General features: G+C 36.7%; 1 protein-coding gene across 5 annotated transcripts in view; it reads left to right on the plus strand.

Annotated features, from left to right (window-relative positions):
- Positions 1 to 4,589: 4,589 nt before the first annotated feature.
- The window catches only part of NFAT5 (nuclear factor of activated T cells 5), a 119,546-nt gene continuing 102,653 nt past the window's right edge, over positions 4,590 to 21,482 (plus strand). The window contains exons 1-2 of one of the 5 annotated variants that reach the window (XM_019978937.2): positions 4,590 to 4,998; positions 6,736 to 6,789. In XM_019978937.2, coding sequence (XP_019834496.2) covers positions 4,926 to 4,998; positions 6,736 to 6,789 — 127 coding nt within the window. In that variant the 5' untranslated portion in view covers positions 4,590 to 4,925. Of the gene's footprint in view, positions 4,999 to 5,210; positions 6,821 to 21,482 lie in introns of those variants that run through there. The other 4 variants (XM_019978936.2, XM_070770826.1, XM_019978938.2 and 1 more) reach the window with 4 other exon arrangements.

The raw sequence follows: 21,482 nt of genomic DNA on the forward strand, positions 1-21,482 counted from the left end.
TTTCTCATAGGGCTTCCCTGGTGGCTCAGACAGTAAAGAATCCACCTGCAGTGAGGGAGACCTTGGTTCGATCCCTAAATTGGGAAGATCCCCTGGAGGAGGGCAACCCACTCCAGTATTCTTGCCGGGAGAATCCCCATGGACAGAGGAGCCTGGTGGGCTACAGTCCATGGGGTTGCAAAGAGTGGGACATGAGTGAGCCACTAAGCACACACACACGTGCACACACACATATTTCTCATATTCATCTTTGTAACAATCTTCATGTTTCTTGTACTTAGCATAGTTCCCAGGGCCCATTTGTGGAAAGACATAAGAATAGATAGTATTCATACAGAAGAATGGTTTTTCATTTTTTTCCAGGTTAAGTATATTTCTTTTTCCAAAAACATAGAAAGTTAAAGACTTTCATCCTAAAGAAAGAGACATATGTAGGTACACACTTAGAAAACTTTGTATACAAGTTTAAGGAGATCACAGATGTCTTGAAGAAAACCAAGGGACCTCAGGTTAAAACTCCATGAATTGAGAGAGGGTAACAGGAGATTGTAAAACCACTTATAATTTGTACTTTTGGTCAAACTAACATCACAGCCAAGGTGGGGCTGATAGACTCAATATATATTATAATTAGATGTGGAAAGAGCACCATGGCAAAGATAGGTGGTCGTATCAAGGCCAATGTGAATAAGGACTTGAGCAGTTTGCCTAAGTCTAACCTGCCTATTCTTGGGATGGGATGACCTAGAGATGTCTTCCTTCCTTTCTTGGTTTAAAGGGCTCAAGAATTTCTATTTTCCCATTTAAGTTACTCCTCCCTGATCCACCCTTTGAATTCCTCTGGCATTTACCTCTTTCCTCACTGCTAAATCCTCTGGATTCAAACTGATTGCACTGTATCTCAGGACTTGCAACCATTCTAAATCTTGAGAGACTTTTGTCTCCATGGGTCTTCAAATGAAAACTCTGACCCAGACCAAGCAACTCATAAAATGCCAAAGTACTTCATCAAAGTGAATGAGATGCCTGATTATCAGATTTAGGTACACTTTGAAAGATGTCAGAAGTGAAAATATTCTAAACTCCATGGCAAAACTATCGAAACAAATTTCGCCTTCAGGAATATTTGCTAGAACATGTTCTAGGGGTGAAAATTGATGCATAAACATCATCAAATAAGAATTCGGTTACAGTTTCAGCACAAATGCTGTCACTGCTATTTCCCACCACTATCAATTCTCCATTATTATGAAGGAGCGCTCCCAAGGTGGGGCAAAGATAATTTGCGGTCTAAACTTTTTTTTTGTCTGTTTCTTGAATTGCTCTGGAAATTTTCCTTTCAGGTTTTGTGTTTGTTTAGCAGGTTCACTACAATATACACGTGACTAAAATTATTTTAAAAGCCTTAATTGTATTAGAATGACGAAAATTCTGAAGATCTTGTGACAACACATGCCTCTATTCTGTGTGAGTTTATTTAATTCCTTTTCAGTGGTTGATATTTGAACCTCTTTCAGTGAGAGCAGATCCAGCTATTCACTACGGTGCCTAAAGAGGTCCAGGAGGGGTTAAAGGACACACCGTCAGTGTAAGAACTGCCACTCTATTGCATAATCTACACAACCTTGTAGTTGAATCTGGGTTTCTGGGAACATCTTAATCAAATAACTAGGGAATATGATATAACCATTGGGAAGTAATGTAAAGAAATTCTACAAACTATTAAGTCTTCTTTATGTTTTGTCCCATGATTCTATTGTAATTTCCAGTGAAAGGAAATTTCCAAATTTTATATGCTTAAAGTTTTACTTCATGTTGTGCATAGAAAAGGTTTTATGAAGAAGTATGTTCTGGTGGAAGTGTTAGTCACTCAGTTGTGTCCAACTCTTTGCGACCCCATAGACTATAGCCCACCAGGCTCCACTGTCCATGGAATTCTCCAAGCAAGAATACTGGAGTGGGTTGCCATTTCTTTCTCCAGGGGATCTTCCCGACCCAGGGATCGAAGCCGGATCTCCTGCATTGCAGGCATATTCTTTATAGTCTGAGCCACCAAGGGGGTGCTAATATGTTCTAGTAATAGAGTGGGTTTTAAAATATAAAATGAGACTATTTCAAATATCAGATAAAAGGGAAAGCAAATGAGATATCAATGACCAGAAAAGGAAATACCATTGGAACTTGACAGTGCATGTAATTTACTAAAAACACAATGATCAGAGAATTATTTTTGGTAACCCTGACTATTAGGAAGGTCAAACTGTATTTTTGTGATCAGAGCAGAGCAAACACTGTTTACTGGTGAATCTGTACTTTTAGTCATTGAAAATCTGCGTCTCTATGGTATTGCAAAGCATGACCATGAAAACTATCCATTTAAGCGTTTTTGTTTTGTTTTGTTTAAGTATCTCTGTGAAAGGATGGGAGGTGGAGTTAACCACTGAGTTTTCAAATGTTTGTTTAGATACAATCACTGCTTGATGCAGGGCTTGATGGAGTGGGTCCTGAGCCCAAAGAATCTCTGGAATTCAGTTGAGGTCAAGTTACTTTTTGGGGGAAACTTATTCACTTTGCTTTTACTCAATCAGGGAAAATCTGATTAACATAAACAACAAAGCTTAGCACAGTACTAGGAAAAAAGTCATAAAAGAGCAGAGAAATGTTAAGGGAAAGGGGAAGGAAGAGGCCTTGCCAATTCTTGACTTGTTAACTAGGGTCAGGACAGCAATGGGGATTTCCTATACCCTAAGTTTGTTGAATGATTACATAGATCTGGGGGAGAGGGATAAGCTCAGAGTGACTCATTCAACTTTTTTTTTTATATGGGGTTCTGCCTGGTACCTTGCAGAATTTCCTCTTCTCACATTACATATGGACTAATGGAGTGGGGAGGTCTCCAATAGGTGTTCACACCCACTTAGATCCAAAAGCTTTGGCCTAATCCTTGGCCTGTTGGGCAATGTGGGGTCTGAATCTTCCTCTCTCAAATGAATGGGACTTTGGCCCATTTTGAAGGGACTTCCGTTGGGACTTGTTACAACAGCGTACAGCGGTGATGTACTTTTGAGAATAATTTCTGGTTCTGCTTTGCCATCTTGGGGTGGCTCTGAAAAGCTTTCTTACCTCTGATAGGAAGAGAATGTTCACAGGGTTGATTACTACACAGAAGGCAGTGAAGAGAATTGGGCAACCTGACTCAGATGTAAAGATGGAAAGATAGGTAGACTCTGGTGACACAAGTTTAAATTCCTGGTCTGCAGGTAAAGCTTTGCAGAGGGTCCCACCCCAGAGACACTTGACAGGGGTCTCCTTTGCTTAGGGCTTCTCCCTTATCCCCACCACTCCAAGTCCAGATGAATTGCTCAAATTCTTGGGGGAAAGGTTCCACAAATCCTGTGTGCATGTATGTGTATACACACATATATGTATATATATATAAATAACAGGCCAATTTTTTTATGATTTGTAACTATCTTTGTAAATAATAGAAACGAAACCAACTCAAATAGCTTAAAAATATTGCCCCAGTGGCTGCTGGCATTACTATTCCACACAAGAGTAAAATTATTTCCTATGTAGCATACCCTGCACTCCAATTGATATGATTGATTTTTAATAACTTGACTAAAAATTTCTCATAAGTCTATTAGAGTCAGGAAACGGTCTGTGGTGTATGTGAGAATTTTCAGTTTTGCAACGGAAACTTTTGGTCTCATGAATAGAAGAGCAAAAACTCAATTAAGTGTCCTTTCTCCATTCTTGTATAGTCCACAGGTTAAAAAGAAAAAGAAAAACTGTAAGAATAGTTTTTAAGTTTGCTTTTTTCCCTCTACAACAGTCAGGTGGGTTCATAGGACTCAGTTTTTAAATTGACTTTTATCTCCCACTCTGAAAACACCCGGCCATCCCAGCACAATGAGAGACTTAAATTTCTTTTTTTTTTTTTTCAGCCTCTAAAAGTTGGGGGTTGAGGGGGAGAGAAAGAAGGGGAAGGGTAAAGATGGGAGAGAAGGTACTTTAATTTAAAAACAACTAATAACTCAAGGTTTTCAGGATATGGTCTGCCATTTCCTAATTAAGAAATGAGTTTGATAGTCCTTTGGCCAACTCAATTCAGACATTGCTATGAAAACCCCAAAGGAGTGGTAACTCCAAGGGACGAAACTCTATTCCCCTCTGAGACCCCACGCCTGCCCGCTCGGGATGTCCCGGCTCTGGGGGTGGGGGGGTTTCTCCCCTCTTCCCGGAGACACCTCAGCTCCCCTAGGTTTGTGTCCTCCTGAGCTCAGCTTGGAGCTGGGCCGGCCGCCTCCGGCTTGCCGCCACCAGGTCGGTGCAAATACCTTTTCTCTCCCTGGGGCCCCAGGCGCGGACACCTCCCAGCCTCCCTCCCTCTCGGCAGCGGGGCGGGGCCGTTTCCCAGCTCGTGAACAGCAGCCCCGGGCCGCTGCAGCAGGAAGCGGAGCCCTTGTTGATGCTGTTCCGTGGCGCGCCTCCCCGCCCTCCGGTAGTCGCCTGGGCTATTCCCTGCTCTGGGGCGCCCCCCTCCGCGCCTGCGCAGTGCCTCGCGGGAGGCGGGGCTCAGATTCCTGTCAGCGGCGGCGGCGGCGGTGGCGGCGACCGTCAGTTTTCGCTGAGGAGAAGCACGAAACGGACCCGTTGGCTCTCCCCCTCCCTTTCCCCCGACCTGAACCCCCCCCTCCTGGCTCGCCGGGAATTAGTCGCCGTGGAGTTCCCCCTCCACCCCGCCGCTGTTTCCTCGGTTCGTCGGCTCGGTGGAAGTCACTGCCCTCGAGGAGGAGGCAGCGGCAGCCGCCCTCGCCTGCCGCCCCCGGTTCGGTGCCCGCGGTCCCGGAGAGGAGGTGCCGCCGCCACCGCCGCTCCCCCCCTCCCGCTGCCCTCGGGCCGGGCTGGGTCGAGTTGCGATGCCCTCGGACTTCATCTCATTGCTCAGCGCGGACCTAGACCTGGAGTCGCCCAAGTCCCTGTACTCACGAGGTGAGTCAGGCTGGGGGCTGGGTGTGTGGGGGGGAAGCGGGGAGGCCCGACCCAGGGGGAACCGGAGGGGTCCCGGTCGGGGGGCGGCCGAGCCTCCGCCGGAATGGTCTGTCTTGGGGGGGGGGCGGTGGTAAGGAGAGGCCGAGGGGCTGGGGGCGGTGGTGGAAGGGGCCCAAGAGGAGTGGTGAACCCTCCCCCGCGGAGCCGCCTGCCGCCCGGGGCCCAAATGCCGTCGGCCCCCGGGTCTGCGGCCCCCGGTGGCTCTGAGCGCCCCTCGGTGGCGGGCTGTCCCCTCTCCCCGGGCGGTCGGCCCCGGCCTCCCCGGCTTGAGGATCACCCAGGACTGGGCCCCGCGCTGGAGCTGCCGCGATCCGGGCGCCGTGGCTCTTCTTACCAGGACCACCCTCCCCAGCAAAGTTGCCCCCAAAGGGGCAGTGTAGCCTGGAGCTGGTTCTGGGTGCAGGATCACCATTTTTCTCCCCCTCCAGGTTGTTTGTGCGCCGTGGTTCTCCCCCCCTCTCTCTCCGGCCTAGTCCACTCCCTCCCCTTGTTGGGACGGCCCCCCTCGACCAGGCGTCCTTCTTTCCTCGTCATCTTATTGCTGGAAAGAGCCCGAATTTTCTTTTCTTTTCTTTTTTCTCTCTTTCCATCTCTGTGACATTCTAATTACTTCTCCCTCTGTTTTACAAAGAGAGGGGTGCTCTCTCTGCATTAGTTTTATTCCTCTCCTGTCCCAGGGGTACCAGCTCAGGGCAGAGACGCTGTCCTTTGAGAATTTTCTCTTTCGTTGCCGTTCTGGGGCTTGTTGCAGGGAGGGGGCATTGGACAGAGTTTCCAGTTTTAAAACTGTTGGCTAAGGCTTGGAGGGGATTCCCGGGATATAAAATATTAACACTTGAGCTGATCTCTACTGGGGTTAAATTCCTATACTGGACACAAGAATGTGTTAGAACAGGTTTCTTGTGCAAGGGCCGTCTAACCAAAATTCTCTCACTGCACTCTTCACCACTTTTTAAACCATTGAGAGGGGGTAAAAGATATTACCGGGCTATTAGCCATTTATTTTGACGTATTAAAAAAAATGAATACCAATGTGGACCTCTTTACTGAGAAATTCAGGGTTTCTTTAGTTTTGGGTTTGATGTATCCACCCGCTGATCCCACCTCTTCCAAAAAGGGCGGCTTCAGCCTCACCTTGTTCTATCTAAATCGCTTAAGTGAATCCGAGTGCGATGGTTTACTCTGGAAGGTACTGGGCTTTATAGACTGACGTTTGTAGAGTCCTACTTAGTGACTGTAGCCATTGTCTTGTTGTTGCTCTGATGACTTTAGTTGGCAATCAAGTCCCTGTAGGATGTTTTTCGGGCAACATTACCTGAAGTAGCTTGAAAATATTGTAATTTTGAGTGTCAGAAGGAAGAGACGGTATCTAGAGGTGATCCTTAGAGGAGGGCTAATGTGATACAATTGGGTGTTAAAAATAGTCAAGACATTAACACCATTTGTGCAGTAACCATCAGATAATTTTCCATGAAACAAATGCTTTATGAAAATCTAAGTTCAGCATGAAGACCAGTGTAGAGGCAATTCAGCCTTCCTTTGCAGAGAATATATTCACAAATATGGACTTTAGCTCTTAAAAATACGTGACAATTATATAAGAGATGTATGCTATCCTTGGCTTTTTTTTTTAGTCATTCAGCATAAAAAGTACTTAATGCTTTTTGTGTTTTTCAGATTCTCTGAAGTTACACCCATCACAGAATTTTCATAGAGCTGGACTATTGGAAGGTCAGCAAAGTGCCATTTTAAAGCATATTGTGTGAGTATGCAAAGGCTTTCTCTAAAATGGAGTTTAAATGAGAAACTTTGCAAACTCATACAATGTAGTTTTCTCCTGAAGAGCCTGATCCTTCTTTTAGAGCAGCTGAATGTTTTAGTGGATTTTATTGCTGTGTTTGATGTCCTTGTTAGCTATTGTATCTGTTTTGAGAAGCTTTGGGGAAAAAACCCACAAAACTTAAAAATTATGTGTTGGGTGTTCTACTTTAGAATTCCGTATCTTGATTCAAGTTTTTTACAAAGCAAACTGAATGTAAAAAGGCTCTAACATTAAGTAAGGTAATGAATAAGACTTAGAGTGACACCAAACACATGTTTAGTTTGAAAAGTCAAAATTTAGAACTTCTATAGGCTGAGCATTTCAGAATGGAATATTAATTATTTATTACAAAAGCATTGATGTCGTTACTGTTGCATCATTTTGAAGGATGAGAAAAGCCAAGTAATAGAGATACTGATTGAGTTATGCTTAGAAAAAAAGGTTTTAGAAAGTTCTGGAAATGTTAATAGACTGTTGAACAAACGGCTGACAGTTACTTTAGAAAACTTTATTCTGTGTTGCCTTCAGCATTTTAAGACAAAAAAAAAGGACTACTTGTTTTGTTTTTGTAGTTTTTGAAGTGATTTCACATATGTCATTTTTGAATCTAATAACCCTGGGAATTGGACTGCAGAGATGTTAACTTCCTTATGATGAGTAACCTGAAATTAAGAGACTTGGGGAGGGGGGAGAGTCATACAGTAGCAAAGTAAACAGTGCTTTTGTGTTGTAGTTGGTACTTTTTACCCGAACCCAAGCTGCCACTGTAATATATATGTAGCCCGCAACTTAAGCATTTTATGGTCCACTTAAAAAAAGGCCCTAAATATTTAAGTTTGACTTGAGTGTAGGTTTTTGCCTCCCATATGGTAGCCTGGTATATATAGCAAGGGAAAAAGTGGGTTTTATATGTAAGCTTAAATTTGAATACCATTTAGCTACTTATTAGCTCTGTGACCTCGGGGGAAGTGGTTTTATCTCTCTAAGTCTTAATATTCTTTTATTAAAATGTATATAATCTCTTAAATTTAGTGAGCTAATGTGTATGAAAGTGCTTAGTATAGTGTCTGGCTTGTTGTGTATTTGTTCCTTTAGTATCAGCCAAGTTGTCTTAACTATAACTTAAAACATATAAAGTGTTCTCAAATGAATTTTTTATTATATTTATACTTATAGAAGTCCATAGTTATATATTAATATACAAATCAACTTCAGTTTGAGGCAAGGAATTTCTGAAGCGTCTCTTAGTGAAGCATATTTGTTGTTGTTATTTGTAATGTTCAATTTGTGACCATGTTGTGAAGTCATATTTGTCTGTATAAATATGGGCAACAAATTAGAGTGTTATAATTGTAGAGATATCAGGCAGGAGAAAGAAAAGAAAAAATATGAGTGTTAATTACTTAAGCAAATGTTTTGAAATGCAAACAGAAATTTAATATGTATATGTTTAACCAAAATGCTTTTACTAATTTTTCATTTTGGTTGAGAGGATATTCACTTATTTAAAGTAAGATCACCCTTTACAGATTATATATAAATTGTAAAATGTATAAGTATCAAGTTTGTCATGTCCTTTTATATCTCTGATACAAAGTATCAAAAGAAAGTTGTTTGCTTGTGTGATAAAAGAGTTTAATCTATGTACCCTATTCTATTTTCAACCTTTTATTGTGGAAGTTTTAAAGAATATACAAAAGTGGAGAGAATAAAATGATGAAGCCATATAGACCCATGACCAGACTTTAACAATTATCAAAATATGTCTACTCTTCTTAATCTTCTCTCCTCCCTCAAGCTGTATTAAATATCAGACATCATAATCATTTCATGTATAAATACCTCTGTATTAGAGTGATATTTCTTATATTACTTCTTAAAATACTCTGTTATTCCAGGAAATACATATTCTAATTTATTTCAACAAGATATAATACAGCAGGAGGCTACTGCTTCAAGTGTACAAGAAAATCTATGCTAGATTTGTAGGTTATGTAGTCATACTTAGGTTCAGATCCTTGTTCGACGTTTGTGTATGATCTCAGCTTAGTCATTTAGTCTTTCTGTCCTTTGGTTTTCTCTGTTTTTTAAATGGGGACAATAATAGTATCTTAATAGGTGGTGGTAAGATTATTTGAGGCAAATTCATGTAAAGCATTTAGCCTGGCACATAGTAAACACAGTAAATGTTACCTAAATTTTAAAAATTTAAACAGTCATCTACATAGTTTTTACTGTGTGCCAGGAACTTTACAAATAACTCAATTCTCATAACAGCTATTTGAGATCATTATTATTACACTGTTTCACAGATGAGGAAGCTAAGGAGGCACAGGGAGTTTCAGTAACTTACATAGAGAGTCACACAGCTGATAAGTTGTAAAGACAAGATTCCAACCCAAGTAGTCTCACTTTAGAGTCTGTGCTCTTAAGTACTAAACTGTACTGACTGCTATGATATATAATATGAAGTATTGTCTAGTAATATTTATTGTATGCTTACGTCAGTAGTCCAGATTTCCATCTGATAACTAAAAAATCAGCCTTGAGTGGGGTTTCCCAGGTGGCTCAGTGGTAAAGAATCCGCTTGCCAGTGCAGGAGACATAGGAGATGCAGAAAGATCCCTTGGAGGAGGAGATGGCAACCATTCCAGTATTCTTGCCTGGGAAATCCCATGGATAGAGGAACCTGGTAGGCTACAGTCCACTGGGTCTCAAGAATCTTGACATGTCTTAGCAACTAAACACATGTGCACAGCCCAGAGTGAGGGAATTGAGTTGTTATCATACAATTTGTTAAGCTTTTTAAAGAACATAGATTTTACAAATTAAAGTTTTTTTGGGGGGAGGATTTGAAACAAAAGTTGGAAAACCTACAGTTGAGTTTTTAGCTTTAAAAATAGTTTCAAAATCTTTTTACTATTCAGTTTGTTTGCATTTATCTTACATATCAGTGATGGACCTTTCTATTCTGTCTCCTTTTTAAGAACAGGAAATTAGGTTTTGCTTTTTTTACTTGAGAAATAATTGACATATATTAGTTTCAAGTTGACAACAAAGATTTGATATTTATATATATTGGGAAGTGATCACCGTAAATCTAGTTACCTTCTGTCACCCTACATAGTTCTGCTACTGCTGTTTTAATGTAGTGGTTGCCCAACAGTAGGAAAACGGTCTAGCTAGTTAATATAATGATTCATAGCCATTAAAATAATGTTTCTGATGACCCCATAGTTACATGTGAAACTCCTAATAAAATAAGTAAATAAAAGACTGTAATTATATTAAAAATAGCTTGCATAGAAAAAGTCCTGGACAAAAGTATATTCTGCAGATTTTTACCTTTTGATTCTATTTTTGCATTTTCCCTGCTTTCTTTAAAGAAGGTAGTTTATATATATTTTTTAAAAAATAAAGTGGTTTATACTTAGTGTTCAGACTTTAAGGCTAGGATTTTTCTTTGTTGTGCCTGGAAAAAATGTTCAGCTACAAAAAACCATTTCTTACACTTTCTATATTAAAAAATGTTGATTTTGGCATATATAGGTGGCTATGTAAAAACTGACATACAAAGTTAAATAAGCAATAAGTCATTCTTGAAATACCTATAGAGATGTAATATAAGGTGGTAGAAAATCAGATAAAATAGGGAAAATAATATAAGCAAATTAGAAGAAAATAGAGTAATAAAAACGGGATTAAAATTTTAAAATGCTTCAAAAAGTATGAGTTAAGAGATTACATTAAAATACTTTTAAAAGTATGAGTCAAGAAATTACATATGGATCAAATTAAAGAACTGGTTAGATAAGAGCTAAACACCAATATGATGTAGTCCTGAAATGACTTAAATATTTAAGATTGGAAGATTTTTAAAAGAAAAGATGAAATATTGTAATGAGTTAGGGAAAAATAAACTACTTAAAAAAAACCCACTACTCTAAATCTATTAGATATTATATCATGCAGTAATGTTACTTTATAGTTCAAAATTGAAAATCCTAAAAATAGTAGGTTTTTTTTTAAACAGATTTTATTGGGATATTACTGGGATATTTAATTACCTCTAAGTCTGATTTATTTTTTTCCTAGGGCTTGTGTTCATAAGATAGTCAGGGCATACACGATGATATGTATTAAGATAACTTACTGGAAAGGACTTTTTGGAAATATTTAATGTTAAAAGTACTCTACTGAATCCTTTTCTGGTTTAGAATCTATTAATCTCTATTCGTCTATACCTAACAAACTAAAAATATTATTATGGAAATAATTATAGAAATGAATTTTAAACATAACAAATTTATACCTAGTTTATGCCAACTTTTTGTTTCTAGGATCCATCTCTCTAATTTCATTTGTTTTTTGTCTCTTCCTAAACTCTGTTTCTCTTTTTTTTTTTAATTTTAATTTTTATTCAGTACTAGAATTCGGTTGCTTATTACAGCAAAAGGATAGAAATACATATTTAATCAGATGGTTCTTGGTCTGGTCTTCATTCACTCTTGACTCTACTGTATTTATTCCAGGAGTCCCCTAAAACTTGAAAATGAAAGTACAGAAAGACATTTCTTATTGTGATCAATAACTATATAAATAGCCACTTTTTATTAGAAAAAGTTGACTGATTAGATTGTTTTCTATTAAGGATAACATGTAATTAGAAAAAATAAAGATCAAATTAATCTGAACCATCAGTTGGGCCTGATTATATAGTGACAGAGGATAATTCTGTTAGAGAGGTAAAAGATGTTCTTCAATAGTAATGTTGCTTATTATACTCTTTTCTTGTTATTAAGATTTTATTTCAAGTTACGTGAGAGAGATTCATGTGTCTTTTATTTCCTGCTGTCTTAATAAAAATCAAGGTTAAAAAATCTAATGAAGTATAATACACTAATTATAAACATGTACTTGAATGAAAAGGTAGAAATCATCTTTATGGATTAACTATAGATAATGATTTCAGCTTCCAAGTATAAATAAAACCTCATGTTGTGATGAAGCATCTATATTTTTGGTTTAAACTAAAGATGCGATGCATGAGATTTTTCAGTTACTTTTATTTATTAATAACTATTAAAATAGATTTTTTTTCCTCTTTTATTTTTAATATTTACTTTGATAAGTTGTTGTTTAGTTGCTAAAGTTGGTAATGATTATTACTGCAGGCCAGCCATGAATCCTTATCCTGTCTTTCCCATTCAGAAATGTTATTAGTCCTTTAGTAAATTTAGTACTTGGTTTTTAAAATGAGACAAGAACAGAAGAGTTACTAATAGTGAGCCAAGTTGTTGATTACTCTTTACAAATTTAGTTTTAGTTTTAAAAAAACATCTATGTAAAGCCATCTTTGTAGGACATGTTAGAAGAAACAGTGTTGGTAAAGAGAAGAAAGAGTAATCAATTCAGTGTTAGTAATAATTGAAAACATTTTTTGAGCAATTTATCAGCTTTTACAGATATTTTTCACATTTAATCCTCAGAAAAATCCTGTGAGTATCCCTGTTTCATCAATGAGGAAACTGAAGTATAGAGGGATTCAATAATTTTTTTAAGGTCACATAGTTAGCTAGTGGAGGAGGCTGGAATTTGAAACTTGACTATTTTACTCCAGAGTTTTGAGTTTTTACTTACTCTCTTAACAGTACAAATATTTGGTAATTGGCATTTATACTTCAGGCCCTAATGAGGTTATACTACTATTCAAGTGGTGTAAAAAGAATACTTTGTGTAGATTTCTTTAGCTTAACAGTTCCTATAAAATAATGAGAGAAATTCTATAAGCCACACATAAAAATCAGTAAAGATTATGATGATGACCCTTTTGAGAAATATTTTAATGCTCAAAATTAGCAAATCAGTGCCTCACTTTGATGGGTGTCTTTAAGATTTATCTGAAGCACACTGCTGTTTGAACCTGTTTTGACTGATGATGGTGCTCAAGTGAAAAGAAAGGGGAGGGGTAAGCAAGCCACCACCTAAGGAGGACTGCTTTAAAAATGGAGGATGCCGTTGGTCTCTTCATTTCTTTGGCAGTAGTTTATAGAAGCATAGAAGTCACTGCACCCTATTTCTGCTGGTATGTTTCAGAGCCTAACTAAACCCAAGAAGAAATAAGCAATAGAAAAAGCAGTACTCATAGAACATTGGGAGTTAGTTCTGTTTCTTGCTGTGGTTGGTGTTAGTTCCTGAGCTTGCTGAAAATTGTTAGGCAGTAGAAAATCTGGATATTAATTTTGATTAAGCCTTTAGACCACGTGGAAAATCGTATAAGTGGTCCTTTTATTCAGCAGGGACATTATCATCAGACTTGCTTACCTAAGAGTTGTGGGGAAGAATAACTGAAATAATGTTAGAGGATTTTGAAAAAAATAGTGATATTTTGCAAAAGGCCCTATTAAATTTACTTTGGTTCTTCTTTCCACTGTCTCGCTCTCTTTTTTCACCCAGTCTCCCCATTTTACCTATGTCTCCATTTTCTCATGGTTCTCTCTACATTTTGCTTGTTGGTTCTGCTGTTACTTTTTGTATCCTTTCTTTCCTCTCTTTTAACAAAAACAAACCATCTTTATACATGTACACAGGTATACCCATTTTAAGTGTTCCTGAAGTTTTTAACAAGTGTATACATTGTTTAACCACTACAGACAAGCTATAGAACTTCTACTCTTTTGTAGTCAATTCTGCCCACTCTAGCCCCTCAGGCAACTACTGATCTGTTTTTCCTTAGATTAGTTTTGCCTTTTTTAGAAATTTGTATAAATGGATTTATACAGAACACACTGTTTACAGTATGCAGTGTGTACTCTTCTCTTTAATTTTGTTGTTCAACCACCATAACCTTCTAAAAAGGAAAACTAGTGTTTTAAAGGACATAAAGTTAGTAAGGCATTTTTTATTTCTGTATTCTGAATGTAGCCAAGTGTGGTTTATTTTAGAGATAATTCTTTTATGCCTATGTGCAGGGTTATAGGTTACATAGTCATATTATTGTTATTGTTATATTATTATAGTAATATTATTATTCATTCACTCAAAGTGAATTTATTCCCATGTATCCTGGCCACATATTGCTTATAGTTTAGTAATAGAGATTGTATGTAAATAAGCAGTGATAACAGAGTTTTAAAAGGTTTTATAATTCATTCTAGAATGGAGGATGAAGTTAATATGAAGTTCCTGTTTGTTAATAGGAAAATACTTTTGTGCAGAGTGTATCTGAGTGTTATTTGTCCCCCTATTTAATAACTGTAAATTGAGGTTTAAAACTTTAAACTTTCTTTTTAAAACTGTTTAAGTCTTCAGAAGGTTATAGAGTTGAAGAATATGTGGAGGGTATGTACTTACTTATACTGATCATAAAGGTAAAAACAGTGTGAGCTTTCTGTCCCATGTGAGTACTATCTTGTGCTTGGTTGTGAATTATAAATGCTAATTTTGAGTAAAATTCATGTTTGCCCAGTAATCATATTGTACTACTATACTACTATAATTGTATTATACTACTTTACTACTAGTTTGAACATTAGACGTTAAAATACTTTTGTAAAACAGTGTAACAGAACGATTAAATGTTTATTGATGAAGGTGTGATTAACCTTAACTATTTGCTTGAATTAAAGTTTTCATTACAACAATACTGTAAAGCAGTTATCCTTCAATTAAAAATAAATTTAAAAAATAAAAATAAAGTTTTTGTTACAATTTTCTAGGGGAATCAATTAAAACCTTGTATTTAAAAGTGTCTGATAGCAGTAAAAAATCCAAACATAGTCTTAACAAACAGCTATTCTTCACAATAGATTTGTAGTTAAAAGTCTTAGAGAGTTTGTTACTGTTTTTTTCCAGTTTTTAAGTAACAACTTGCTTGTTGGGTTTAAATTCTGAAAGGAAGATTTATACTTAAAATTGTAATTAATGATAATAAATGAATGTTCACAAATGTAAAGGCTCAATTTATAAGTACCTAGATGATGGGCAGTTATAAGTATTTGAGAAACATTGTAAATTAAAAGTTTACTTTAATAAGGTTTTATAAAATTGTATTGTGAACTCCAAAACTGTTTCCTATATTCTTTTTCATTTTTATTGTTAGGTTATATTCTAGTCTAGACTTTTAGGTAAAGTAAATGAATGGGAAATATAAACATACAGCTTAAAAATAAATAAATAAACATACAGCTTGAATTTTGTAATTTTATAATGATTTTTGAAGAACTTTTCATTTTCTTAGTTTACTTTTGCCTATGATATTGAGTAGAGAGTGAACATTTATATATACTAATTGATTAATATGCCTTGGATAAAATCACCACTTAATTCCTTTAAAAACTCTTTATTGCTTAAAAAAAAAAAAAAAAAAACCAGGATAATGAAGTTATTGAAGGACAGAAAGTCACTAGTTAACCAAATTACTGCTTTGTTATAGTAAGCATAAATAACATGTTTATAGTGTAAAATATAGTAAATAAAAACTAAAAAATGACTTTTTTGAGAATGTTTCCCAAACTTCACAAGAGTGGATAACACTGTAAATGCTGCATAGGAAAAAAAAAATTAGTGCATCCTGAATTGAGAACAAATAAAAAGAAGAGTTGAAATCAAAGAATATGAAGTGATTTTCTAATAAATTCATAATAAATTAAAAGTGCTAGAGATGATAATAAGTAAATCAAAGTCCCATATACTTATCTGAATTGTGAATAAAAACACAATTTCAAAAACATATATTACTTAATAGCTGTGTAATTTTTTCCTGCAGTTTATTGTGATCCACACAGTCAAAGGCTTTGGCATAGTCAGTAAAGCAGAAATTGTTGTTTTTCTGGAACTCTCTTGCTTTTTCGATGATCCAGCAGATGTTGGCAATTTGATCTCTGGTTCCTCTGCCTTTTCTAAAACCAGCTTGAACTCCTGAAATTCATGGTTCACGTACTGCTGAAGCCTGGCTTAGAGAATTCTGAGCATTACTTTACTAGCATGTGAGATGAGTGCAATTGTGCGGGAGTTTGAGCATTCTTTGGCATTGCCTTTCTTTGGGATTGGAATGAAAACTGACCTTTTCCAGTCCTGTGGCCACTGAGTTTTCCAAATTTGCTGGCATATTGAGTGCAGCACTTTCACAGCATCATCTTTCAGGATTTGGAATAGCTCAACTGGAATTCCATCACCTCCACTAGCTTTGTTCGTAGTGATGCTCTCTAAGGCCCACTTGACTTCACATTCCAGGATGTCTGACTCTAGGTGAGTGATCACACCATTGTGATTATCTGGGTCGTGAAGATCTTTTTTGTACAGTTCTTCTGTGTATTCTTGCCACCTCTTCTTAATATCTTCTGCTTCTGTTAGGTCCATACCATTTCTGTCCTTTATCGAGCCCATCTGTGCATGAAATGTTCCCTTGGTATCTCTAATTTTCTTAAAGAGATCCCTAGTCTTTCCCATTCTGTTGTTTCTTGAGAAACCTATGTGCAGGTCAGAAAGCAACAGTTAGAACGGGACATGGAACAACAGACAGGTTCCAGATAGGAAAAGGAGTACGTCAAGGCTGTATACTGTCACCCTGCTTATTTAACTTATATGCAGAGTACATCATGAGAAATGCTGGGCTGGAAGAAGCACAAGCTGGAATCAAGGTTGCCCGGGAGAAATATCAATAACCTCAGATACGCAGATGACACCACCCTTATGGCAGAAAGTGAAGAGGAACTAAAAAGCCTCTTGATGAAAGTGAAAGAGGAGAGTGAAAAAGTTGGGTTAAAGCTCAACATTCAGAAAAGGAAGATCATGGCATCTGGTCCCATCACTTCATGGGAAATAGATGGGGAAACAGTGGAAACAGTGTCAGACTTTATTTTGGGGGGCTCCAAAATCACTGCAGACAGCCATGAAATTAAAAGATGCTTACTCCTTGGAAGAAAAGTTATGACCAACCTAGATAGCATATTGAAAAGCAGAGACATTACTTTGCCAACAAAGGTTCGTCTAGTCAAGGCTATGGTTTTTCCTGTGGTCATGTATGGATGTGAGAGTTGGACTGTGAAGAATGCTGAGTGCTGAAGAATTGATGCTTTTGAAGTGTGGTGTTGGAGAAGACTCTTGGGAGTCCCTTGGATTGCAAGGAGATCAGCCCTGGGTGTTCTTTGGAAGGACTGATGCTAAAGCTGAAACTCCAGTACTTTGGCCACCTCATGCGAAGAGTTGACTCATTGGAAAAGACTCTGATGCTGGGAGGGATTGGAGGCAGGAGGAGAAGGGGACAACAGAAGATGAGATGGCTGGATGGCATCACTGACTCGATGGACGTGAGTCTGGGTGAACTCCAGGAGTTGGTGATGGACAGGGAGGCCTGGTGTGCTGCGATTCATTGGGTCGCAAAGAGTCGGACACGACTGAGCGACTGAACTGAACTGAACTGTGTAATTTTAAGCAAGTTATTTAACCTTTCTATTTGTTTTCTATAAAGTGGAGCTAATAGGTTCATATTTTGTTATGAGGATTGGATTGGATATTTGTTAATATTTCTAAAGAGCTTGCTACATAGTAAGCAGTATATAAATATTTGTTAAATAAAATTCATATGTAGAGCTAAGATACAGTAAGGAAACAGGGTTTTATTATTATGCATAAGGTTCTGAACACCCAAATCAGATGTTGTTAAATTTATATGCTAAAGCTTAGATATTCACAGCAATATGTCTTGCAGAATTTATGTTCCTAAAATACAAATCTAATCATATTGCTTGCTTAAAAAAATCCTATAATGGTGCCCATGGGCTTTTAGGATGAAATCCAAATTCTTAAAGACCTACCTGGTTCCAGATTATCTTTTTGTTTTAATTATGATGAAATTCATAGAGGATAAAGTTTATCATTTTAATAGTTTTAAAATGTATAATTCAGTGAGTTTTAGTCCATTTATAGTGTGCAACCAGCACCATTATATAATTCCAGAACATTTTCATCACCCCAAGCAGAAACCCCTTACTCATTTAGCAGTCATTCACCATTCCCTTCCCCACCCCCAGCCCCTGGTAGCCACTCTTTTGCTTTTTGTCTCTATGAATTTGCCTATTCTAGACATTTCATATAAAAGAAATCATATATGTGGTCTTTTGTGAGTTCTTTGTTTCACTTATAATGTTTTCAAGGTTTATTCATGCATGTATCAGTAATTCATTTCTTTTTATGGATGGATAATATTCCATTAAATGGATACATACTTTTGTTTATCCATTCGTTTATTAGTTGATGGACATCTGGGTTGTTTTGGCTATTATGAACGTTTATGTACAAGTTTTTGTGTGTACAGATGCTTTCATTTCTCTTGGGTGTATACCTGTGAGTGCAAATGGTGGGTCATATGGTAACTCTATATTTATCTTCTTGAGGAACTGCCAAACTGCTTTCTACAATAGCTGCACCTTTTTACATTTTCAGCAGCAGTATAGGAAGGTTCTGATTTCTCCACATTGTTGTCATTCTTACTATTATCTGTCTCTTTGATTATAGCTATCACTAGTGGGTATGAAGCAGTCTCCTGGGGTTTTGATTTATATTTACCTGATGACTAATGATGTTGAATATCTTTTATATGTTTATTTGCCATTAATATCTTTGGAGAAATACCGATTCAAGGCTTTGCTCATTTAAAACTGAACTATTTGTCTTTCCGTCGTTTAATTGTAGGAGCTCTTATATTCTTTTTACAAGTCCCTTATTAAATATATGATTTACCAGAATTTTCTCCTGTTCTGTGAATTGTCTTTTTACTTTCTTGGTAGAGTCTTATGATGCACAGATCTTTTTAATTTTGTTGACATCTACTTTATCTGTTTTTGTTGTTGTTGCTTATGCTTTGTGTCATATTTACGAAACTGTTGCCTAATACAAGGTCAGAAAGATTACACCTATGTTTTCTTCTGAGAGTTCTGTAGTTTTGGCTTTTACATTTAGGTCTTCAATCCATTTTGAGTTAGTTTTTGTCTGTGGTGTGAAGTAGGGGTCCAGTGTCATGCTTTTGCATGTGGATATCCAGTTGCCCCCAGTACTATTTGTTGAAAAGGCTGCTGTTTCCCATTGAATGGCGTTGGCATCCTTGTTGAAAATCAGTTGACTATAGGCATGTGGATCCTCAGTTCTTTTCTAATCATCTGTATGTTTATTCTTATGTCAGTACCACATTGTCTTGATTACTATAGCTTTGAAATTAGGAAGAATGAATCTTTAAATTTTGTTCTTTTATGAAATTGTTTTGGCTATTCAGGGTCCCTTGAATTTCCATTTGAATTTTAGAATCAACTTCTCAATTTATGCAAAAAAGTAAGCTGTGATATTAATAAGGGTTGCATTGAATCTGTAGGCCAGTTTGAGGCGCATTACCATCTTAATAGTATTCAGTCTTTATGAACATGGGATGTGTTTTCCTTTATTTAGGTTTTCTTTCATTTCTTTCAACAATGTTTTGTAGTTTTCAGAATATAAGTTTTACATCTTTTAAACATCTATTTTTAAGTATTTTATTCTTTTTGATCATTGTTTTTAATAAAATTATGGAAATAATTTGAAGAAAGATCTCTCAAAACATAGGAGAGCTTTAGTATTAAAGTAATACCTTACGCATGTGATCAGGAAATGAAACCCAAACCACAATAAGGTAACTGTACAATATTAGAATCAACCATGGAAATTAAAGCTGCAATAAACCATAAAGAGCATTTAGTAAAGTCCAGTTTTGTTTAAAAAGTTATACTGATAACCTTGTTTCTCAAGGACCTCACATTCTCTTATGTGGCACAAGTGCCTTATATCTGAAAGGTGCTTGAATGGATGACTGAATGAATGAATATCACATGCAAAAAAGAAGGAAGGAATGGTCTTGAAAGTCTGAGGATTGTGCTCTAATTGTATAAACCATGTAGAAACCATTGATTGGAATAATAACCAAATTAAAATTATTACAGGTGGAAGGATGCTAGGCCTTTAAAGAATTGGAGTTATTTAATCTGTTAAGACAAAGGTTTAAGTAATTAAGGTGAAAATGGAGGTAGATTTGATCACTAAATCTGGGATACTCAAATAAGAAGGTTCTCTTGAAGCTTGACCACCTTCACCCATTTCATTTACAACACCCACCCTCCCCCACCCCCAAAACCACCAGTCTATATCTTTGAGTTCAGTTTTTAAGAAAAAATTTTGATTGCTTATATAAGTGAGATCATACAATACTTGTCTTTCTCTGTCTGACTTATTTCACTTAGCATAATGCCCTCAAGGTCCATTCATGTTGTTAAATGGCAGGATCTCCTTCTTTTATGGCTGAATAATATTTCTCTGTGTATGTGTGTATATATATATATCACATCTTGTTTATCCATTCATTTATTGATGGACCCTTTGGTTGTTTCCTTGTCTTGACTGTTGTAAATAATGCTGCAGTGAAAATGAGGGTGCAGATACCTTTTCAAGATAGTTGTTTAGTTTTCTTCAGGTAAATACCCAGAAGTGGAATCGTTGGATCATACGATTCTACTTTTAATTTTGGTGGGAACCTTTGTACTGTTTTCCTAGTGGCTGCACCTGACTGACATTCTTGAGCACAGGAATTGATGGTATTTAAATAAAAACAGCTTAGTTAAATGAAAGAAATACATAGGTGATTGGCTATAAAGAAACAGTATGAAGAATCTATACTTCATTTTATTGATTAGGTTAACTGTTCCTGTGTATTTAGTTATATTTAGTTATATATATGTATTTAGTTAGTAATAGCAAAATACTGCTCGTGCTATTAAACATATTTATTTAAGTTATATTTAAGAGTATTTTGGCTTTAATATATTTTTCATAAGTATTGATAAACAAATGTTTTAAAATGAAGGCACCGATTTAATAAAAATATATTAAATTGATAAGCACATGAAAATTTTTCAACATCATTAGTCATTACGGAAATGCAGAACAAAACCGTAGTAAGATACCACTTCAGATCTACTAAGATGGCTATAATCAAAAAGACAGGTAAAATTAGTGTTGATAAGGATGTAGAGAAATAAGCTCACACATTGCTGGTGGAGTATAAAACAGTACAGCCACTTTGGAAAATAATCTGATAGTTCTTCAAAAAGTTAAACACAGAGTTACCATATCCAGCAACCTCATTTCTAGATACATACCCAAGAGAAATGAAAACATATGTACACATAAAATCTTGTATATATATGCTCTTAGCAGCATTGTTAATAATAGACAGAGTATGGAAACAACCCAAATGTCCATTAACTAATGAATGGATGGATAAACAAAATGTAGTATGTCCATTTAATAGAATAGTATTTGGCCAAAGGAATCAATTACTGATACTTGCTGCAACATGGATGAGTCTTGAAAATATGCTCAGTTGAAGAAGTCAGTCACAAAGGACCACATATTGTATGATTCCATTTATATAAAATCTACAGACTAGGCAAATCTAGAGAGGCAGAAAGTAAATTAGTAGTTCCTAGGGATGGACAGTGGTATGGAGAATTATAGTTAAACCATTTGGAGTTTCTTTGGAGAATGATAAAACTATTCTAAAATTTATTGTGATGATGGA

This window comes from Bos indicus, chromosome 18 (genome assembly GCF_029378745.1).
Source record: "Bos indicus isolate NIAB-ARS_2022 breed Sahiwal x Tharparkar chromosome 18, NIAB-ARS_B.indTharparkar_mat_pri_1.0, whole genome shotgun sequence".
Taxonomy (NCBI): Eukaryota; Metazoa; Chordata; class Mammalia; order Artiodactyla; family Bovidae; genus Bos; species Bos indicus.